General features: G+C 32.0%; 1 protein-coding gene across 1 annotated transcript in view; it reads right to left on the bottom strand.

Moving 5' to 3' along the window:
- Positions 1–20,110, bottom strand: part of LOC129224287 (abnormal spindle-like microcephaly-associated protein homolog) — an 88,143-nt gene extending 68,033 nt beyond the window's left edge. The window contains exons 1-5 of the mRNA XM_054858717.1: positions 20,089–20,110; positions 17,954–18,447; positions 9,733–9,862; positions 3,409–3,555; positions 1,059–1,298 (exon numbers count right to left, since the gene is read on the bottom strand). Coding sequence (XP_054714692.1) covers positions 1,059–1,298; positions 3,409–3,555; positions 9,733–9,862; positions 17,954–18,447; positions 20,089–20,110 — 1,033 coding nt within the window. The remainder of the gene's footprint in view (positions 1–1,058; positions 1,299–3,408; positions 3,556–9,732; positions 9,863–17,953; positions 18,448–20,088) is intronic.
- Positions 20,111–21,219: the final 1,109 nt, after the last annotated feature.

Genomic DNA, 21,219 nt, shown 5'->3' with positions numbered 1-21,219 from the left:
ATTAAACTTTTGGTCAAACCAGATATCATTAGAAGTATACCGTGCAATCAAAATATCCATTATCTGATTATTTAAAGAATTTTGTCACAAAACAGTAAGAAAAAGAAGTTAAAAAAATCAGATTTGAACTTAAGTGCTTCAAAAAATGCATCTCTAATTGATTTGCTAAAACTAGGTAATTTAAACATTCTTTTTTCAACGTCATAAATCTTCCTCGGTATTGGTACCTCATTGTTTCAATGCTAACACTAACAATGAAAAGTCCCGCCAACTACATGTCTCTCTCGTCTCACTGGTTTTGTTGGACATATCATAAGACAATCATTACAAAAAGTGTGCTACACTCTGCCTCCCCTTCATTTCATAATTTACAGGAAAAAAAACTTACTTTACTAAGCGAAGGCAAAGAAAAAAGACTGCACTAATGCATCACGTTTGTGGGAAAAGGTCAGTCTCATATGTTTGATTCATTTAAGCGGCACGTTTGATTCAAATATTCTGCATTTTTTAATGTTAAAACTAGATTTTGTTTCATTTTTGAGGAATTGATTCATTAAAATGGCAGTGAATTACCCGTCGCTCGCTATAACGGCATTATCCATAACTTACAGTTAATACAGTTAATTTATATGTACACACATGTATAAAGAGTAAATTTGACCTAATCAGTCAAACCAAAGTGTTAGAAGAGCCCAAGTGGAGCATAGAACCATCCATTATCCTCAGCAATTTGTAACCATAACCGAATAGATAGAAAAAAATGAGCCAAAAAAACGAATTTCTGAAATGAAGACTGATTTTTGAAATTCTTGGAAAATCTACACACAAAATAAATACAGATTTGAAAAAAAAAGCAGACAAAATCCTATAAAATGACTTTTTTTATTGAGATAGTTACACTTTTCAGCAAGCTACAAGCTTTGAAACATTTGAAGCACTCAAAGTTGAATAGGTACCAAAACTTGCACACGACATTTTCAAAAAAAAATTTCGTTTGAGCTATAACCGGTCATTTGAATTACGTGTAAGATTTATATGTGACAAAATTAAAAGCTTACCAAGATCAGCATGGAGAGCACGATCCTTTCTCACACTTAACCTTTTCATGTCCACTTCTTTTTCAACAGTTTTGACTACAGCGGCAATTTCGTCAGACTGATAAAGCATACAGCTTGTCTTCCGCAGCTGATTCAAATTCTTGACAGCTGTGTAAGTTTTGAGGGATAGTTCCTCCTTTGTTGGTGCTCTCACTGGAGCTGTATCCTTGATGCTTTCAATCCATATCTTAGCAGAATCCACTGAAAGAAGAAGAAAAAAAATGAATCCTTCTGACAAGGTGGGTAAGTTTCTTCCAAAGCAGAACAAACCATGAAAAAAAAAAGGCTGGAAGAAATGGATTTCTTTTGAATAGCAGGAATGGAAGAAACTTAATTTGTTAAGGAAACTCATATTAATAAGACACTGTAAGGTAAATTAAATGTATTTTTTGAAAAAACCTTGGGTACCTACAGTTAAAACTATAAACATTAATTACACATGATAAAATAATAACAAAATAAGTTTAAACTCGATAGTAGAATTACTACCAACTTCAATTTAAACAGCAAATTAGTTGCATCTGAAGATTGTAACATTAATTAAGAATAAATATACAGGGTGCCCACAAATAACTGACGGTTCAAAAAAATTTTATTACTGTAATATAAGTTTTTCTATAATGATAAAATAAATGTTAACTAAAAGTAACATCATTGTTGATCAATGTTTAAGTAATGTTTTCTATTCTTGCACCTTTAACTGTAACTACAGATGACAATCATTTTGGAAAGGCTTCTGCAGCAGCACGCACTACAGAGACTGGAATTTCATTCCATATCTTTCGTAGTAAATTTTTAAATTTAACTATGGACATTGGTTTTAGGTTTTTCAGTTTATTCTCCATGTATCCCCATATACCAGTGGATTGAGATCAGGACTGGATACAGGCCATTCTTCTGTGGAAATAAAAGATGGACAACTATGTTTGCACTATTGTTGAACAATCTTTGCTTTGTGGGTGGGTGCTGAATCTTGCTGAAATGTGAATGAATTCTCTTTAAATAATTTTTGGGCTTCTTTAATCATGTGAGATTTTAATACTTTTTGTAAATAATAATTTTTGCCAATTTCCACACCTTTTTCAATAAAAAGACGGGGCAATTTTCCTCTCTTGCTTTTAGCATCCCAAACCATTACTGAAAATGGCTTTTGGAACCTCTGAACAATTATTTTAATTGAATTGTTATTCTGCATTGATGTAGCATAAATCCTGTTATTTTGCCTAATATCAGATGCTTTTGTTGCAAAAATAATTTCTCATGCGAAAAAATTATTTCATTAGCAGCGTCTTTTCAGCAGCTCTTTGCACTTTCTTAGGCTTTCGACTTGATTTTTTTCTATTAATTCATGGGCTGTCATTTTCTTGTAAGCTTTTAATTTAAATTTTGTTTAATAATGATTCCAAATGTATTTTTCGATAAATTTAGGTGTCTTGAAATTTTTCTGGCAGATTGTGAAAGTTTTCTTTGAATTCTTTCGCGGACACATTTTATTAATTTTTTTGTTCGTACACTGCATTTTCTTCCACCACTATGCCTTAGTGAATAAAATATGACAACGTATATAAAGTACAAATTCAAAATGAAAAAAGGTTAAAAAACCAGCAAACAGCTGTTTCGGCACTCTAAAATACAAGTGCCATCATCAGTGCAATTAAAAACGAAGACAGGTTCAACCCGACTAAAACACAGTCGAGGCGAACATTGGTTGCTATGCCTTACTTCTACACTACCTGTTTCTTTAAACCGTCTCAAAATTCTTTCAGTTAATCTGACACATTTAAATACTTCATTTTTTAAAAAATTTCTCAATTCCGCTTACCTTTTAAATGCATTTCAAGAATTAAACGTCGTTCAGCATCCATCTTGATAACGCAAAGAACAAAATGGATTTTAATTCAAAAAAACGTCTGCGCTATTGCTCATATAATTAAAATAAAAGTATTATGAGTTGCCAACACCAAAGAACATCTTGAATGCAAATTATGCACAAATGAATTTCGCCGTCAGTTATTCCTGGGCACCCTGCAAAACTGTTTGAAAAAATAATTTTAATCGATAAAATTTTAAAAATAATCCAATTGATTGAAATTATGATTTTAATCAATTTCCCTCCAATCAGTTACAAATTAAGTAGCAATTTAAATCATTTTAATCAAGCTAACTACATAAATGAACAAATGCACCATGGAGGAAGAGGGGGGGGGGGAGACATGGCTGATGGAATTTTGTATTCATGTCAAAAAGTTGAAGACAACATCAAAAAGATGAATTATGTCAATATGATTAACTTGAAAATTATTAATATCACCTTCATCATCTGAAGAATTGAAACTATCGGCTGGAGTCAAAATGTAGTTCAACCAACTAGTAAATGCGACTTCTTGCTTTTCCATCCAACGTTTATCATAATACAAATTTGAAGATGCATATGGGTTACGATGAGATAAGACTGAATCTGTAAAAAGAAATGTTGCATTATATATTATAGTAAAACTTCAAAACTTACTTAGAATTTTAGTAACTTTTAGCTCCTTTTCCTAGTAATTTAAATTAATTCTTTAATTTATACCTTACTTGCTAAGATCAAGAATAGCGGTTGCTACTCGCCACTGAATACAATCAAGTGGACATTGAACACTAAAAATCTTAATATATAAAAATCTTCTGTGCAGACGTTTGTCAATAAGAAAGCCAGCTCTGCTTTTTACAATGAAATTTTCTACTGTGATATGTCAGTTGAGAATACATAAAACGTAGAGGGAGAGAGTGAAGCCTTCATTTCTTGAAGGTAACAATTTTAAGTCCCGTGATATATTTTAAAGTAAAGTACTGGAGATTCACGCAAAACGTTTGTTCTGCGTCAGAGTTGAACCATGTGGCCGGATCAGTGCTGTAGGTTTTCCTAACGAAATGATCCGAAAGTACTGTATCTAGCAACATTTGTTTCTCGGCTGAAATCCATCTGAGTTTGGGCACCAATGTCGAGAATACTTTAAGGATTATCTAACTAATCAGTACATTATTAAAGCAAAAGATGATGGAATTTAAAGACGAAAAACTTTTTATTTTCGTCCAGATAAATTACAACAGGGTAGTTCTGTACACGAAAGATTTGTTCAGTGGAAGATCCTTATCTTTGGTAGAAAGAACAAATTAGGCAATATATAAAGTTTAAAAAGTTTTCATTCAAAAGATCTGACCGCTAATCCATCGGAGTTAGCTTCGCTCACTGATCGGCTGGATTACAGTAACGTGGTGGCTTGGCGACTTTAGCTATAAACATTGGAGTTGCATGATCATTTGTTTATATTTTAAAGCTACTGTTAATGTAATTTACAATTGCAAATAATTGTTTTTTGTTTTTAAAGAGTTTTTAGTCATTTTAGTTGAAGAATGTGTTTATTTTACATCGGGAGGGGGAGGGGAGGGATGAGTGATTTTTTGCTTGTTCAGAGAACTGTTTCTACCATTATCACTTTTCTAAACGATATCTTTTGATTGTTTTATTCTTTTTCTTATAGGGGATGTTGCAGCGGGATTTCCCGTTTGTTCTAGATGGGTAGTTTTTACGCTTAATATCTGAGGACGCTTTTTATCCTTTAAATACGCTGAAGGAGCAAACCATTACGTACAGGAGAAAAAAAAGGTAATAAACCAACTGCTCAGTGGGTATTAGATAAATCAAGTTGTATTAAATATATGCATTCTGACACCACAGCAGCTTAAAACATTTTTTTTTTACTTATTTTTTTCAACAGAATAGTTCAAACACTTGATAGTTTATTGAAATTTTTTAACTTTTCAATATACAAAGTTTGAACAGAACAACGTCTGTTGGGTCCTCTAGTATTAGTATAATTTCCCAACCCTTTGTCACTTTTCACAAGCCTTATGTATTTTCCTCATATATATAATAGCAAATTCACAGATTGAGGAACGCTCCTGACGTCACCAACGATGAAACTCATGCCATGTAGAGCTCCCAACACATTTTAGCTTTAGAAAAGGGTAAAAGAGGACCCTTTTCCATCAAAAAGAGAACTAAAAGAGGACCAGTTAGGATTAAAAAGAGGACCTTGGGAAGACCACTCATAGTTAAACAAAGGGAAGCCCCAAAAGGCAAAGTTCTCCTTCTGCTAAACGTAATTAAAAAATCCTTCCGCCGATACTTTCTTTTGTACATATCCGGAACAAAATTCATGCATTTATAGCTGCTCAGTCCAAAATATTGTGGAAGATATATAATATACTGGCCAGAGGTGTGAGGGAGTTTCAGGGAGTATTTCCTTTCCGTTTGATCTACAGCGTCTAGTTCTTGCAGCATTTTTACAATTTTGTCTTGCCTTAACCCTCCTTTATGACACAATAATATGCTTTTAAAAAACAAAAAGTCACGTAAATAAAATAAACTATTTTATCAAAAATGAATAAAAAAAAAACAAATTATCTGGCATAACCTACAATCATTCATCTATTCCTAATATTTCACTGTTCTCTTTCCTTTAGAAAGTATATTTTCAGTATTACAAATCACATGACTGGCAGGTGTGATGTTATGCAGACACCCTTTTATTATTTTTTGTTCGTTGCTTAGTTGGAAAAAACAAATATAGCTTGCAGAACAAAAATATATTGCTATGAAATGAATGAGCATTTCCTTTTTCTCAAAGGTGTCAAAATGACACCTCCCGTAATTCCAGGTATAACCTTCCGATTGGGGCTCAAAAAAAATTTTTTTTTCTTTAAATCTATATATAGTATCACACACCACAATGATTAAGGAAAAGTCAAGGAAGGATTAAGAGTTTAGTAAAAATATAGAAGAGCAGTTAGCAAAAAAAGTTTGCTTGGGGTCAAAATGACCCCTTCGATAATTCTAGTGTTAATGCAGAAAAAAGCTCTTTGGAGATTCAACACATAATGATTAGTAATTACTCACCCGAGTTCTTCTGTTTCTTCAAATTAAGACGTCGAGGTAAAAAATTTGCGGGATTTTCACGATATTTGACACCTAGTGATGCTTCAGGTTGGGCTAAAAGGAGGTAAACAAATAAATGTACATATGAACAGAAGATAAAAGTTGATTCGTATGATGCATAGAAAAAGGTTTTATAGAACACTAAAATAAACATGTAATGCTCATTACTCATGCATCTCCCCATACTTGTTTTTTTTCAAGATAAATATTCTCAGAATCCTCCCCCTCTACCCATTTGTTAAAACGTTTGGCTTTTAAACTGTATAAATGCCTTAATCATTAACATGCATTCCTTAGCCAAGATGGATGTTATTGATACACATTGCACTTCTAATCATATTCTAATGGTTTGGATTTCCAACTTAACTACTTCCATTTCTCCTCAAATCCCAGGATGATAGTTCCCAGTTTAAAATGCTTTTTTTTCCCTTGTACCAGATGTATTTTTCTTTATTATTTTTTTTCATGGGGGGTGGGGGCACAGAAGTCTATGTATGCTACTGAATTAAAGTATCATACAACTGGGACTGTAAGTAGACTTCCTGATTTACAATCTATCTTGATTTTTACCTATCTAGTAAAAGGATAGCAAAATTTAAAATTGAAAATCCCTTTCAACCTTATTTAAGAAAATGATTTATCATCTAAATTAAAATTTTCAAATACCTATTTCATCATTAAAATAATGATGATTACGGTAACAAAATAAATCCTTAAAGCATAACTATTTTTCTATGCAAGAAAAAGGACAAAATTCATTTTTCAATGAAGTGTAAAAACAAAAAAGCCACTGATAAACTGCATCAGCTACACACTGACCTATATAGGATGCATGATTAGTGAAATTTTTTTCAATTTAAATCAAGGTTTATGATTTTTTTAATTTTTTTTAAAAAATCAAAAAAGTATTAAATCAGATAAAAGATTTAAATCTGATTTTTTAAATTTAAATCATTTTTTTATTTTTATTAAATTATTAATTATTACTTTACATTTATAAACATATTTCATACAGTAGATGAATCTACTCGGTTTACTTTTCAAACTAAGATAAGTTCTCTAACTATTCAATACATTTTTAAGATTTTTCAATACGTTATAATACTTCGATAAGAAGTGATTTTGTCTTATGCTTTGCTTAAAAATATGGTTTCCAACATCATGTACGTTTTAGTGTAAAAGAATACATTGAGCAATTACTTTTCTTAATTATATCAGTGATGGTGTATGAGAAAAACTGAAACTTTTTATTTGGTTCTATACTGAATTGAACTGTAATTTTGGAAGAAGGAAAATCTGTTTCACACACATCAAGAGAGATCTATGTAGTTTTGTCTGTTGAAGTTAAGATTGCATAATGGAGTGTAGTTAAATTTAGAGCAACACATTCTAAAAATGAAAAATTAATTTATAAAAATAAAATCACTTGATTCAAATCAATTGATTTGAATCAATGATTTTTTTTAATAATTGATTTAAATCATGATTTTAATTATGATTTAAATCAACGAACCCTGATTTAAATTGCCTTTTTTTATTGTGGATCCAAAAGTTCAATATTGACTTTTGAAAAAAGGTTAGAATATTGAATGCCTTTAAAAATTTCTTAGGTCATACCAACTGCAATATTTTTTCTCCTCCCTCTTAGGACAGAAAACGTCCAGTAAGAATTTCTACTATCCTGAATGTGAATTGTTTCATTAAATCTTCTAATAACATAGCATGAACTCTACAATAATAATAATCATTTACTTAAAAATTAAGTTAGTATTACTGAAGTTATATCCCAATTACAAGTAATACTGGTATTCTCATAGCAAAAGATGGAGTAACGCTCACATCATCAACAATAAAACTTGAACCACGACATGATAGTTCGATATTTTTTGGAAATGTTTGATATGAAGGGAAATGCTTAATTTCGACAATGTTGAACTGGATTCGTAACTTATTAACTGTTTTACTGGCAAAACTGTCATTTTATTAGAATAAAGAAATGAAAAAGTGGTCCATAATGAACGCTATCTACTGGAGTTTAAGGTTCATTACCGGGAGTTAGGGTTGAAATTTCAACTATTAAAATATCACCTAACAGGCAATTGATTTGTTCAAATGTAGAAGCAATTTTCACTCGTCATACCTTGATGGACGATTTTCTAGTTTTCTAATATTATTTAACTACTATTCATTCAATAATTTTAATATACAAAAACATGCACTAACTTTTACCTTTTTTGAGCATGGGTCTTAAAGTTTTTGCTTTAAATGGTGAATGCCTTAGTTTCTTTTGTTCAACAGAGGAAGCCTGTTTCTGACCAACATCAGGGCACAAGGAAGCAACAGGTTTGTTTGACAAAGGAAGTTTCAATGCTTTGGAAGATTTACCTGATTCAGGTAAAGTTTTTTCAACATCAAACGGAATTTCAAAATATGTTTCTCTTGACTTTCCCCACTCAGGAAATTGAAAAGATTCTTGAACAGTACTTTCTGTAATCTTACCTAGTTCTTTATCCTTTACTTCAAGTGTGTTACATGATGTATCAAGAAAATTAGAATCTGAAAGTGTTAGCTTTTTGTATGAGTAGTCTTCATTCAATTGAGCATGCCATTTGCTTTTTAAATGTTCCTGATTTAAATCTGAATCAAAATAGTGAGGAACGGCAGGAAAATTACAACTTGAAACACTGCTCATTATATTATTAGTTGATACTATTTCATTCACATTAGAGAATCTTACACTTTTGACATTTTTTCCCACTGTATCTTTTTCAATTCCACACATCATATTGGGTCCTAATTCTTTTTTCTTTTCAGCAGTTGCAACCGAGCATTCCTTAGAAAGATCCTTTGTTAAATCTGAGACTGGTGCATTCATATGAGAATCGGAAAATTTAAAGTCTTCTTTTCCAGCATCATTCAAACTTCCAGCAGAAAAACAATCAAACCCAACTTCAAAACCGCAGTCTGCATTTTCTGAAACATTCCGCCTGATTACATGAGTACATCGTTTATCGTTCATCACTAAGTTTTCAGGTGACAGTCCGAAATAGATGCGTTTGTCAATAATGTTATGAACCATCACTTTATCCTCAGTGTTAGAAAGTAAAGATTCGGAAGATGAATTTGACACTTGTGAAACTTCAACAGGTTTCTCAATTCTTGTTGATTCTAGGTTTTGGTTAGAATCTATTCTATTTTTTAATACATTGAATGTCTTGCGCTTTAACATTAATGCATTGTCATCAGTATTGCTGTTACAATACTTCAAATTTTCAGCGAAGCAAGCTGGTTCTGGTGGCTTTATTACACTAAATGTTTCACGTGAACGGAGTGGTTTGGCAGAGGCTACATTTGGAGTTGTTATTTCAAAGCTACTTGGCTGCAAATTAAATTGTTTTTCAGTTAGGACATTTTCAGTGCATGACTTTCGATTCTGCACAGGTATTATCTCCGATTTCCGACCACCCATCAACATATTTTTTATGGAAAATGTTTGCCTTCGTATGGGGGAATCTGGAAAATCTTCTTCATCATTTAGAGTAAAGTAAACAGACTGACGTGCTGGAAGAGGTTTTTGGATGGATATTTCTGGTATTGAAAAAAATGTATTCACAACTCTACCAGACTCTACATTCCTTACAACATTTTCCTTACACACTTCTACATTTTCTTTATTAGCAGTCAAAACAGATTTGAAACATTGTTGAGATTTAACCACACTGGCATTACAACTATTGGCTTTATTACTTTCTTTCATGACTTTCGGCTGAAGACATTTTGTTTTCTGAAAAGAAAAAAGAATGAAAAAAGATTTAGTTTAGAAATAATAAAAGAGAAGAAAAGAATAAAACCAATTAATCAAAAACTGTTTTGAGTATCTGTGTTAACGCTTGGCACGGTTAGGTTTTTACCAGGAAAAACTGATTTTTACCAGGATATAGTAAAAATTAGGTTTTTACAAGTAAAAATCTGAGTCAGAGAGAAAAAAAATATGGAAATTTTGTTCCCCTGAAGGGATTTATTTTCACTCAAGAAAAATTGAGAAACCTGAAATTTTTTTCATAAAATTATGTATCCAAAAAATTGCAATACATACATTTCAGTGCTTTATTTGTTTAATTATTTTTTTGCTTTCAGTATTCTACACAAAAACATTAACTTTGACAATGCAAGCAAAAAAAGACAATTTAATTTCTTTTAATAAGTAACTATTTGCTACTTATCATTTTATCACCGTAAATGTATACACAGAAAATAATTAGTACATCAATAATATCAACATTAAACATACTTAAGTTAAAATTTGGAAATAATTTTCATTCAGTGAATGTTTATTCGTGTATACATATCGTCGCCTGAGAGCAACAGTAAGATATCTTAGTATTATTTCTCGGATTAGATGTCTTACTGTTGCTGTGAGGCGACGATATACATAAATGCATGCGCAAAAAAAAAAAAAAAAATGTCAAAAACTTCGACTTAACAATTTACCAAAATTACATCCTGCTCAAAATTAATGCTTGGTTGACGATTTGACTAATTTAGATAGTTCTTGGTATCTTGAACTAAGAAAGCTATTGACTATTTTTTTTAATTATTATTTTAATTTTAAATTAAAAAAAGTGTTATAATATCTAATTTCTGCTAAAAAGAAAGAATAACATGGATTTCATGTACATTTAAACATTTAATACTCGTATATTTCATGTTTTCTAAGAAAATACGGCTATTAAATATATTTTAATTTTAAAAAAAAGAACAATTTTTCATCATCAAAATGTTAGAAATAGATCATTCTGAAATAGGAGATAACATTGAGAATATAATGGAGTTTCAAGACATGTTTTCGTTGATCAAAACTTTGAGACATTGGGCTTGTGAATGATATCCTATAAAACATGGAGCTGCAGCAACAGAAATCTTTTGATTTTACAGGCACCTATCTTTTTGACTGACTTTTTAGCTTCAGATCAGATGATGCCTTTCACAGCACAGTTGTGCACAATTAGTCTCTTTTGTAATGGTGTAAATCAAACTGTCATCAAAAAAACAGTTCAAAATATTGTTTTTCTTGATTAAAAGTAGAAGTGTGAATTGTCGCTCCCATTTGTATCTCTTGGACTGGGAATCGTGGAGAGGAAAATGGTAATTTATAAGCATACTCAGCACCTGATAAACTAAGTTCTGGCTTCACAGAATTGAAACAGATTTTTCTTGTGCCGAACTCAAATCAAACATTCCAAAATTTACGCAAATATGATGCGTTTGTACATCACAGACAAGTGTTTAATGAGCTTTGGACAAGTAAAATAATTTTTTAAAAAATGCTTTCAAACTACATGCAATAAATACACCAGACAGCCTGGCCATCACACCCCGAGACTGCAGTTTTGTTCCTATAAGAACTTCTCAGTCAGGAACAGCAAACAACCAAGCCAGAGGCAGATGTCATCTCATTGAAGCTGAGAGGGCCAACAAATTGATAAAGTGATTTTATCTCACCAGCGATAAGATGACATCTACCTATAGCCCGACCAACCACCATTCCTGACTGAGGAGTTCAAACAAGAACGAAACTGCAGTTCCAGGACATGACAAATGGGCTGCAAGAACAGATGCAGGGAGGGGGGACAATAGCCCCCCCCCCCTGAGCCAAGTGAAAAATAACCGGGCACTTACCAAATTTTTTTTTAAATAAATAAAAGAAGATTTGCAAAACAACTAAATATTCGCAAAATTCTTCAAAGACAAAAGAATATTCTTTTGTCTTTCTAGGAATAAGTAATGTGTAACAATTTTTTTCTTTCTTGTTGGGATTGAATTTTGGCTTGAAAATATGATGAAACAAAAGCTCATGATCTTCACCGAGAAAGAAAAAGTCTAACAGGCATAAATGCAAATCATAAAGGGGGAAACATAACCTTCAAAATCAGACATCCAGAGCCACTGATTTTTTGAAGCCTGTTATCATACAGTGTGGCGCCATCTATATGATGACGCCATTCATTTTAAAGAGGGTCACCCTAGGAAACACGGGAAAATGTTCAGTTATCATCTCTCTTGAATACAGTCTTGTCTTTTACGAATCTAACTTCCACCGCTTGAACTAGGTCGAAGAGGAAACTGATAACTTTATAGGATTTTTTTCCAAGAAGATACAGACTTTGGATGACCAAGCAAAAATCCATGTAACTAGTGAACTACAAGATAATAGTGCTGTTATTCAAAGTATGTAAATGTATTTTGGTTTTTGTGTTATTTTTTATGTTTTTCTGATTCAACAAGTTTTGGTCTGCATGAGAGTGTGCAATTGTATTTTTAACATCTCATAAACACATTTCACGCATTGAAAATCGGAAAGAGGGCTCAAAAATATTGTGAAATTGAAGCTTTGTTTTTTAAGCTATAGCCTTTCAAAGCACAAAATTCTCAACTATTCAGCTTGAGGATTTTGTGTTTTCCAGAAGGGACATTTTATTTAATTTGAAAAAATAAAGGAACTAAAGCTCTGGCACCTGATAATATTTATCAAAAAATTTAATGAATAAGGAAAAACAATTAAATTGAATAAATTGATTAGGACCAGTTACAGTACAGTATTAAAAATTTTCATTACTAAAAAACATATTCTTAAAAGAGGCTTTTCTTTTTTTACGCTTGTAATTGTAAACTGCTTGCCTTGATTTTCAAATATGTTGATTTTACGCTTCCATTCTTTTGTTTTATTTTTTAAAAAAATCTACAAAAACTATTCAATTTATATTATTTGCATATAACTAGATACAAACATAAGGTTTCCAAATGACTATCTGAAGTTAATCTTTTCATTCAAAAAATCATATTGGACATCTAACAAACTACCACATCTTCCATTCCAATTCTTACTTTGATTACTGGATTACAAAAGGAAATATTGTTGAAAACTGAAAAAAATAAAGTAAAATGTTAAAGACCACCTAATAATAAATACGCATCTTGCTTCATGTTTCTCTATTTAATAACGTTCAGTGTGGTTCTGTGTTGAAAATGTATGCTGATGGTAGCGCTGCATTTATTTGCTAAGTAAATAATTTAATGTGCACATGAGTTCACCTTTTTGGTACCAATCATGTTTCATCTCCAAAAGTTTATTTTAATTAATAAATCTTATTTTATTAATTTGCACTTGCTTATATGTTTGAACACTATATATACATAGAAACATATAGTGTTTGTGTATGCACGAGCAAAATCAGGATAAGACGCTAACTAGTAAGGGGCAATTATAAAAATCCATCCCCCCCCCTGAAAAGTTTCTGGATCTGTCCTTTACGGGCTGCCTGGTGTATTGCATAAAGGTTTCAGTTTAACATGTTTATGTCATTTTGAAAAGCCTCATATTTCTTATTTTACAATCATTAAGTAGTAAATGATATTACCAACTGCCATTATTCCAGGGTAGGAATAGTACCGGTCAAAGCTGAATTTGCAATATATTTTATAATACCAATAGGTAAAATTGACGGTTACCATGTGGTAACCAAGAGGTCAGAATAGTCCCAACGTAGCCTATGCATGTCGTAAAAGGCGACTAAAATAGGACTGGCCCTCCAGGTTGGGGGTTGGGCGCTGGGCTAACAACTCAGCCCCATAAAAAATTACTATTGTTCAGAAATCTCAAGAAGTAAAAACTGGACTGCCTTTACGGAAACGACCAGGAATGAATACGACTTGAAAATTGGTACCTGGAATGTTCGCTCCCTTTATAGGAGTGGAGCTCTTAGAAGTTTTACCAATGTATTTAACGACTACAAATTAGACGTTTTAGCTTGACAGGAGATTAGATGGACTGGAAATGGAACTCTAATGCAGAAAGATTGCTGCGTATATTACAGCTGCCAGGAAAGATCTCATACAGATGGCGCACTCTCTATAATTTTGAGATATTTAAAAAATTCTATAAACAGCCAGATATTATCCACTTTATTAAAGCCAATCGCATCAGATGGCTGGGGCACTTTTTTAGACTAGGTAGTAGGGATCCAACCCATAAAGTCACCTTCACAATTCCAGATGGTGCGCGCAAGAGGGGCCGCCCACCAACCAGATGGCTCGATTGTGCCGAAAAAGACTTAAAAATTGTTGGCCTCAGTGGATGGAGGAAATCTGTTTCTGACAGGGCGGGATGGAGGAAACGGTCTTCGCCTGCCCTAGGCTGTAGTGCCGAAGAAGAAGAAACAGGTAAGATTAATTAAGGCGCAATTTGAGACTTAATGCAACAAAATTCTACCATCAACCTTACCTCTGGAGGAGGAGAGCTAAAAAAAATAATTACACACAATCAGTCCCACAGTGAAGGAGGGGTGGGGTGAAGAAAACCCCCAGAGCCATTGGTTTTAACATGAATTAGTACAGTAGTTTATGTATTTTTAAATGCTGTTTTGATCAAAAACCTCCCTTCAGAAGGTATTTTTGATCTAAAAATCCCTTTCAAAAAGTTTTTTTGATCCAAAAATCCTTTTCAAAAAGTTTTTTTGATCAAAAGCCCCCTCCCGAAGGTATTTTTAATCAAAAAACCCTCTCCAGATAGAGGTTCATATTAGTGGTCGCCACTTGTCTTTTGGCGACCAAAAATTTTCGATGGTGATCAAAAATTTCAGTGCCGATCGTCACTTTGTGACCAAAAAAAAAACTTCCCCAAGCTACCTTAATCTAGCTGATTTTAATTTTAATTTCAATGAATATATATTCATTTTTGGATCCATGCTTCCTTTGTAATCGTACATCGTGGAGAACTGCACCTCGTGTTTGAGATTTTAATCCTTTTGCATTTTGTACATATTTTGATATTTTTGAAAAATGAAATTTGCTCTGACACATGCTACTTTAGATTAGCTTGTTTTATATTTTAATTTTACTAAATGAATTTGCTTTTGAAGCCATGCAAGCTTTGAAATCTTACTCCGCGCAAAAAATTGCATCTCTTGATTGAGATTTCAATCCTTTTGCGTCTTGTAATTATTTTAATATTTTTGATAATCGGAAGTTCTTTTAGCACAGACTACCTTAGATTGGCTTATTTCATGTTCAATTTAATTGACCGAATTTATTTTTGAACCCATGCTTCCTTTGTAATCGTATTTTGCGGGGAATTGCATCACGTGCTTGAGATTTCAATCCCTATGCATCTTGTACATATTTTGATATTTTTAACAAGCAAAAGTTGTTTTGGCATATGCTACTTAAATTAGCTTGGTTTATATTTAATTTTAATAGATGAATTTACTTTTGGAGTTATGTTAACTTTGAAATCGCACTTCACAGAGAATTGCATCTCATGCTTGATATTTCAATCCTATTGCATCATGTAAATATTTCAATATTTTTGACTATCGGAAGTAATTTTGCTACAGGCTACTTTAGATTAGCTTGTTTAAAGTTAAATTTTAAGAAATGGGTTTACGGACCCATGCTTCCTTGGTAATCATACTTTGCGGAGAATTGCATCTCGTGCTTGAGATTTAAATCCCTATTGCATCTTGTACATATTTTAATATATTTGACAATCGTAAGTTGTTTTGACATAAGCAACTTTAAAGTAGCTTATTTTAAGTTTTATGTTAATAAATAATAAATATTCTTATTTTCAGGAGACGTGCCAAGATTGTACACAGATTTGCAAAAAATCACTTTAGTGTTAAGGATTTCTATCCTTTTGCTTCTTTTACATACTTCAACATTTTTGACGGCTGAAAACTATATTTTAATAACTAAAAATTAATAAATTCAGTTTATATTTGTTTATTTAGTTTTGTCAAAATTTTTACTAGAAGAATTATTGAAGTTGAAGTGTCTCACTCTTTCGACATTCTGGTAAAAATTGCTTCAAGTGTTAGATTCAAGTTAAATTCCAGTAGAACCTAATCGGCCAGCTGATTATGGCAACTCAACAATAAAAAATGCATGCAAAATATTTGGATTGTCAAGTGAAGCAGCTTTTTAAAAATGAAGGGAGCTGAAAAGCATCATACAGTGCCATTTTAAAAAGACAGACTTTTTACATTTGAGAAAATGCTGTGCAGTGAACAACTGGGTCACCTCAAACTAATGCAAAAATTACCAGATATAATGCTTTGCATTACTTCTAGTAATGCTGAGGTGGAGTTCCAGGAAAGATATTATAGGCATGAAGAGCATGTCTTTAAAACGACACACACTTGAAACAAGATTGTGAATCAAATTTAATGGCAAAGGCATCCTTACTGAGCTAATCCCTCCAGTATAGTGGCAGGTATTCATTAAAGCCGGTTGCTCTAGATATCAAGTGATATTAAATTTGTTCAAAATATATTAATTCTTATTTTAGCTGTTTTGATCATTTGAGTAGATGCTTTTTAACAATATTGTATAAAATCCAATAAATCTATGCTTTAAAAAAATAAAGTAACTATCAAAGTAACTTTTCAAAAGTAACTATCAAAGAAAATGGCTTTTTTTGTTTAAACCACAATTAACAAAATATATTAATATCCATAGTGAAATGTCCCTGCTATTAGTACTTTCAATCATTTATTCTATTTGAAGAACATAAACTAATTCTGTATATGTATCACACAATTTGTTAACACTTTGACTCAATTTTTGACTTAAAGTATGCATTACAAGTTCAAGTGTCAATTTTTTCCTCAAAAATACAAAAATAATATTTATAAAGTACACAATTATTTCTAAACATCCTAACTATGTAATGTGACAGTGGTGTTACAAATGTATAATATTATCACATTACAAGCTGTGACTAATTACTGCAGAATATTTTCCACCAAAAGATTACCAAGTAGTTTTACACCAGTATACTGCACTAATACATCATGTTTTATATTGAATGGATCCGTATACTGAAATTTTAATTAGCATTGATATTAGCAACATTCCCTATTTCAATCCAAATCATACTCTAATTAATTCAATGAGAAAAAGATAGGTGGTACTGGTTTTTATAAGGTTAAGTTTTTTACTCATACGTATATAAATATATATGTGTGTTTGGTTACCAAAAATGAATCAGATATTTATATTTAAAAAAAAACATTCAGTAGTGAATAGATCTTCTGATCCTTGTACTTGTTTACTTATTTGCACATTTTCAAATGCATATAAATTAAGAGGTTCAGAATTTCCAGAACAGTGTTTGATTCCCGACATTGAGCATAGCAGTGGGACGCATGAATTAGTTTTACGTGTCGCTTATTGGGCACTACTCGTTTTTAGAGTATTGAAGTTCCCCTATTTCTGTGTTCTACCGCCTGAATTAAGATCTGAATTTTCTAAAATCTTCGACAAATTGACATTAACTCGCATAAATTTAATAATAAAGTTTTTACGAGTGATGGAAATGAACTCGAATGAAATTCACTTGCGGTTTTTGAGTGGGCGTGGCAAAACCAAGACAGTGCAAGATCGCTACTGCAGAATATAAAATGTATGAATTGTTGAAAATAATGGTAAATTCAAAATGAGTGATATCCAAGCAGTAATACCTCATTACAAAAAAAAAAACGTGCGGCTGCTATAGAAGTCAATGCAATGAGATTTAAAAAATTCAGGTTTATTTTTGGGATCGTTTAATTTTTCAGCTTTAATAGCTTTTATATGCAATATTGTTGAATCACTCAAGATATCTGCTGTTTTAGCTACTGTAATTTTCTCTTTGTCCAGGATATTCCCCATCACTTTAAATAAATTTTCATTACTTGGAATGAAAATTTCAATTTTTCATGACTTTTCCAGGTCTGAAATCTTTATTCTTTTTCCATGACTTTCCAGGATTTCCATGACCCGTACAAAACCTGAAAAGTGGTCAAGGGTTAAAACGTTAATCCAGAGAGCAACTCACCTTTTTCATAGGAGAGTAAGCAGTACCCAAAAGATAAGCTTGAGTCTTACATCCAGTTGATGACTTGAATTTTATAGTCTCACGACAATTGCAGGCCTTTTCTGGCGTCCACGTGATGTTCAATGCCTTTTCTTCACCAGCATCAACGTGAATCTTGATTTCTTCAACAAAAAAACCACAATCAAATGGGAACTTATCAATAATTATGGTTTGTTCAGCAACTATAGGATTCTTTAAGTACAAGACACATGTTTTGGATGATCCAAGTTTTACTTTGTCAAAGCAAACATGTGGTATAGGCGAAAATGGCTTCAACAATAGTATAGGTTTTTCTTCTTTTTCTTCATCTTTGTCTTCAGATTTTGCAACATCTATAGTGAACCATCGAGAACGTTTAGGTGGAGAGGTGCCTAAATCAGATAGCAGGCGCTTTGTTCTCATTTGAGAATCCATTTTATACTTTAAATCATAGTTCCAGCTAGCATCTTTGTTTTCTAGAAAAAGAGATTAAATTAGTCTTATTAAAAGTTAATAGCAAATTTTTAACACAAATTAACATTATAACACAAAATTTTTCCTCTTATTCCTAGTATCAGACCCAAATTTTGGAATCCTGAAACCCAGAACACCCGGAATCCTGAACTTTCCCCTTAAATATTTAAAAAATAATAAAAAATTATCTTTTCTTTTCAGTTTTAAAAGTTCAAAATTATTAACATTTGGCAATCACTTGTCAAAAACACAGTACTGTCAGTTCAACTTTTTTATTAAACCTTTTCCGATGTCATGTGTAATGCATAAATAAGCATTTTGCTGTAATTGTGCAGCAATCTCTTAACATCTACTTTCAGTCAACAATAATTATCTTTTTCTTCTTATAAGCCCCGTGGCAGAAATGCCGCAACACGGCATCATTGATGCGAACAACGGAACTCTATTGCGGACAGTTCTGTCCAAGCCAAAAACAAATAAAGTTGTCCGCAAAATAAAAAAAAAATGTCCATAACTGTCGGATATTTTTCTTCCCGGCAGCACTTTGACAAATTCGCTTGAACTGCGGACGTGGGGACAGAAAGTTATATTCAAGTTATAATGTAAAGCATGCGTTGGTGAAGAGGTTTAGAAAAGTAGGAACTAATAGCAGAGGAATAAATGGTCATATTTTAACTTCCGTGTGATATTTGTGATACGATTATGGGAGTTAGTTTTCCTGGAAGATATTGGCCCAAAGAGAAACTATTTGGACGTTGCTAGTCTTAAAAACAGTACAGGCGCGGCATGGGGGGATTTTTGTGATAGAATTATGGGAGTTACGTTTTTCTTAAAGGTATTGGCCCATAAAGAATTGTCAGAACTATGTGCGAATTTTGCAGACAGTTAAAGTGGTTCTAAAAGCTTGTCGCAAACAGCTCCAAAACTTTCTGCCACTGGGCTCATAAGAACCTATGCAATACAAAGCCTATTCAACAAAGGTACAAAATTATTTTTAGTAAAAGTATGATTTATTTATTGTGTCGATCGGAGCGGCATATTTCATAATAAAAAGCAACAAGCCCCTGCAAATTATCTCTAACTTTTCTTTTAGCAGTACAGTCGAGTCTCGACTTACGCAAGGGATACGTTCCAAGGCCCCTCGAGTAAGTCGAAATTTCGCGTTGTAGAAAAAGGTATGCATACGAATTTTTTAAAAACATACCAAGTTCTTTTAGTTTTAGACCCTTCTAAAACTGCTTTAAACCATTCCTAAACAACACTTTCTTACATGCAGAAATGAACTGTTACTGTATTTAAAAGAAATATATATCTGCTTTATTCAACATAAAATTCTGTGAAGATGCACAAAATGAATGATTAATAGGAGGAGACAGACATAAAATAAAAATGTGCGGAACATGCAGTATGTAGTATTGTAGTAATAATGAAACGCAGCACTGTAATAGCACTGTACAGTAGATTCAGTAATAATATTTATGAATTGAAAATGATGATAATGATTATTTATGCACCATGATGAGATCGTTATTCTTATCTAATTTTTAAATATTGAGGTTGCTCTGTCTTTTCCTTTCTAATGTTTCCAATTTATGGCCACACCTCTCTTTCTGTTCGCTTTAATCTAAAATACAAGATTATACCAAATACAAGAGCAGCTTCCATTTTCATAATATTTACTTTGTTTAGCCATTACTCTGCAAGTTTCCAAGATTGAAATTAAGTTCTGAATTTTTAATTGTACGAATGAAAGTTTCACTTATACTTACTGTAGTGCTGCCATCAACGCATTTTTTTAATTTTTCAAACACATTGAAAATTTTAGCATTTCTATATTTGTCAGGAACTTTCTCTTTTTCTTTCCATCTTCAAACTTTAGATGAAACAACGCGACAAGGCGCCATCACATTTTATACGCTTCAATAATGTAGAGACGTACCGAGTAGCACTTTGGCAGCGTAGCGGAGTACTTGGCCTTTCACTACTCCGCCGAGTACTAATTATGTTTTAAGAAGAACCACCGACACACACATGAATTTTGAACTCATTGGAATAGTAGTATAGACCTTCATGTTCATACAATAGTTTTTAAAACAAAATTCCAGCTAAAATTTAACTACGCATTATTTAAAAGATTTTGTTTGCGTCAAAAATTTTACAAAAAAGTTATTTTTAAAATAAAAAATAAACGGTCTGAATAATCGAGTTGGAATTAAAACTAAATATATCTATCTGTTATAGTTCTAGTTCGCCAAACATAGATAACTTTTAAAAGCAAATAAAACAATGTCAATAGTTCAAATGTGCAGAAACACTACAGACACGTGTTTCTGCATAACAAGGAACATCTTTTTCAGTGCATAAAATTTGAGATAATAAATGTAAAGACATCAGAGAAAAAAATCTGACTTTTGTCGGATGTCCTTAAATCCATAAAGCTCACATTTTGTTTGTTAAAAAAGGTATTCCTTGTAACGCCAAAATACGTGTCTGCAGTGTTCCTGCAAATTTGTGCTTTTAACATTGCTTTAATTGCTTTTGTTTTTTAAGCAAAGGTATTTTTATATTTCTTATAATTTTTGTTTGTAGCAAAAATCCATTTTATAATATAAAAATTTCATATTTTCTATACTTATCATTTTTGTCCCATTTATAATAAATAAGTTTTTTTTAACTTTAGGTACATTAAAATAAAGATTTACTTCATTGAAGCATAACAAACTTCATTATTCTCAAAATTTAAATTTGAGTTGTAAATGATTGCTGTAAATTAT

This window comes from Uloborus diversus, chromosome 6 (genome assembly GCF_026930045.1).
Source record: "Uloborus diversus isolate 005 chromosome 6, Udiv.v.3.1, whole genome shotgun sequence".
Lineage (NCBI taxonomy): Eukaryota > Metazoa > Arthropoda > Arachnida > Araneae > Uloboridae > Uloborus > Uloborus diversus.
Note: the sequence above shows the minus strand (reverse complement) of the source record. Positions and strands in the feature narration are given on the sequence as shown.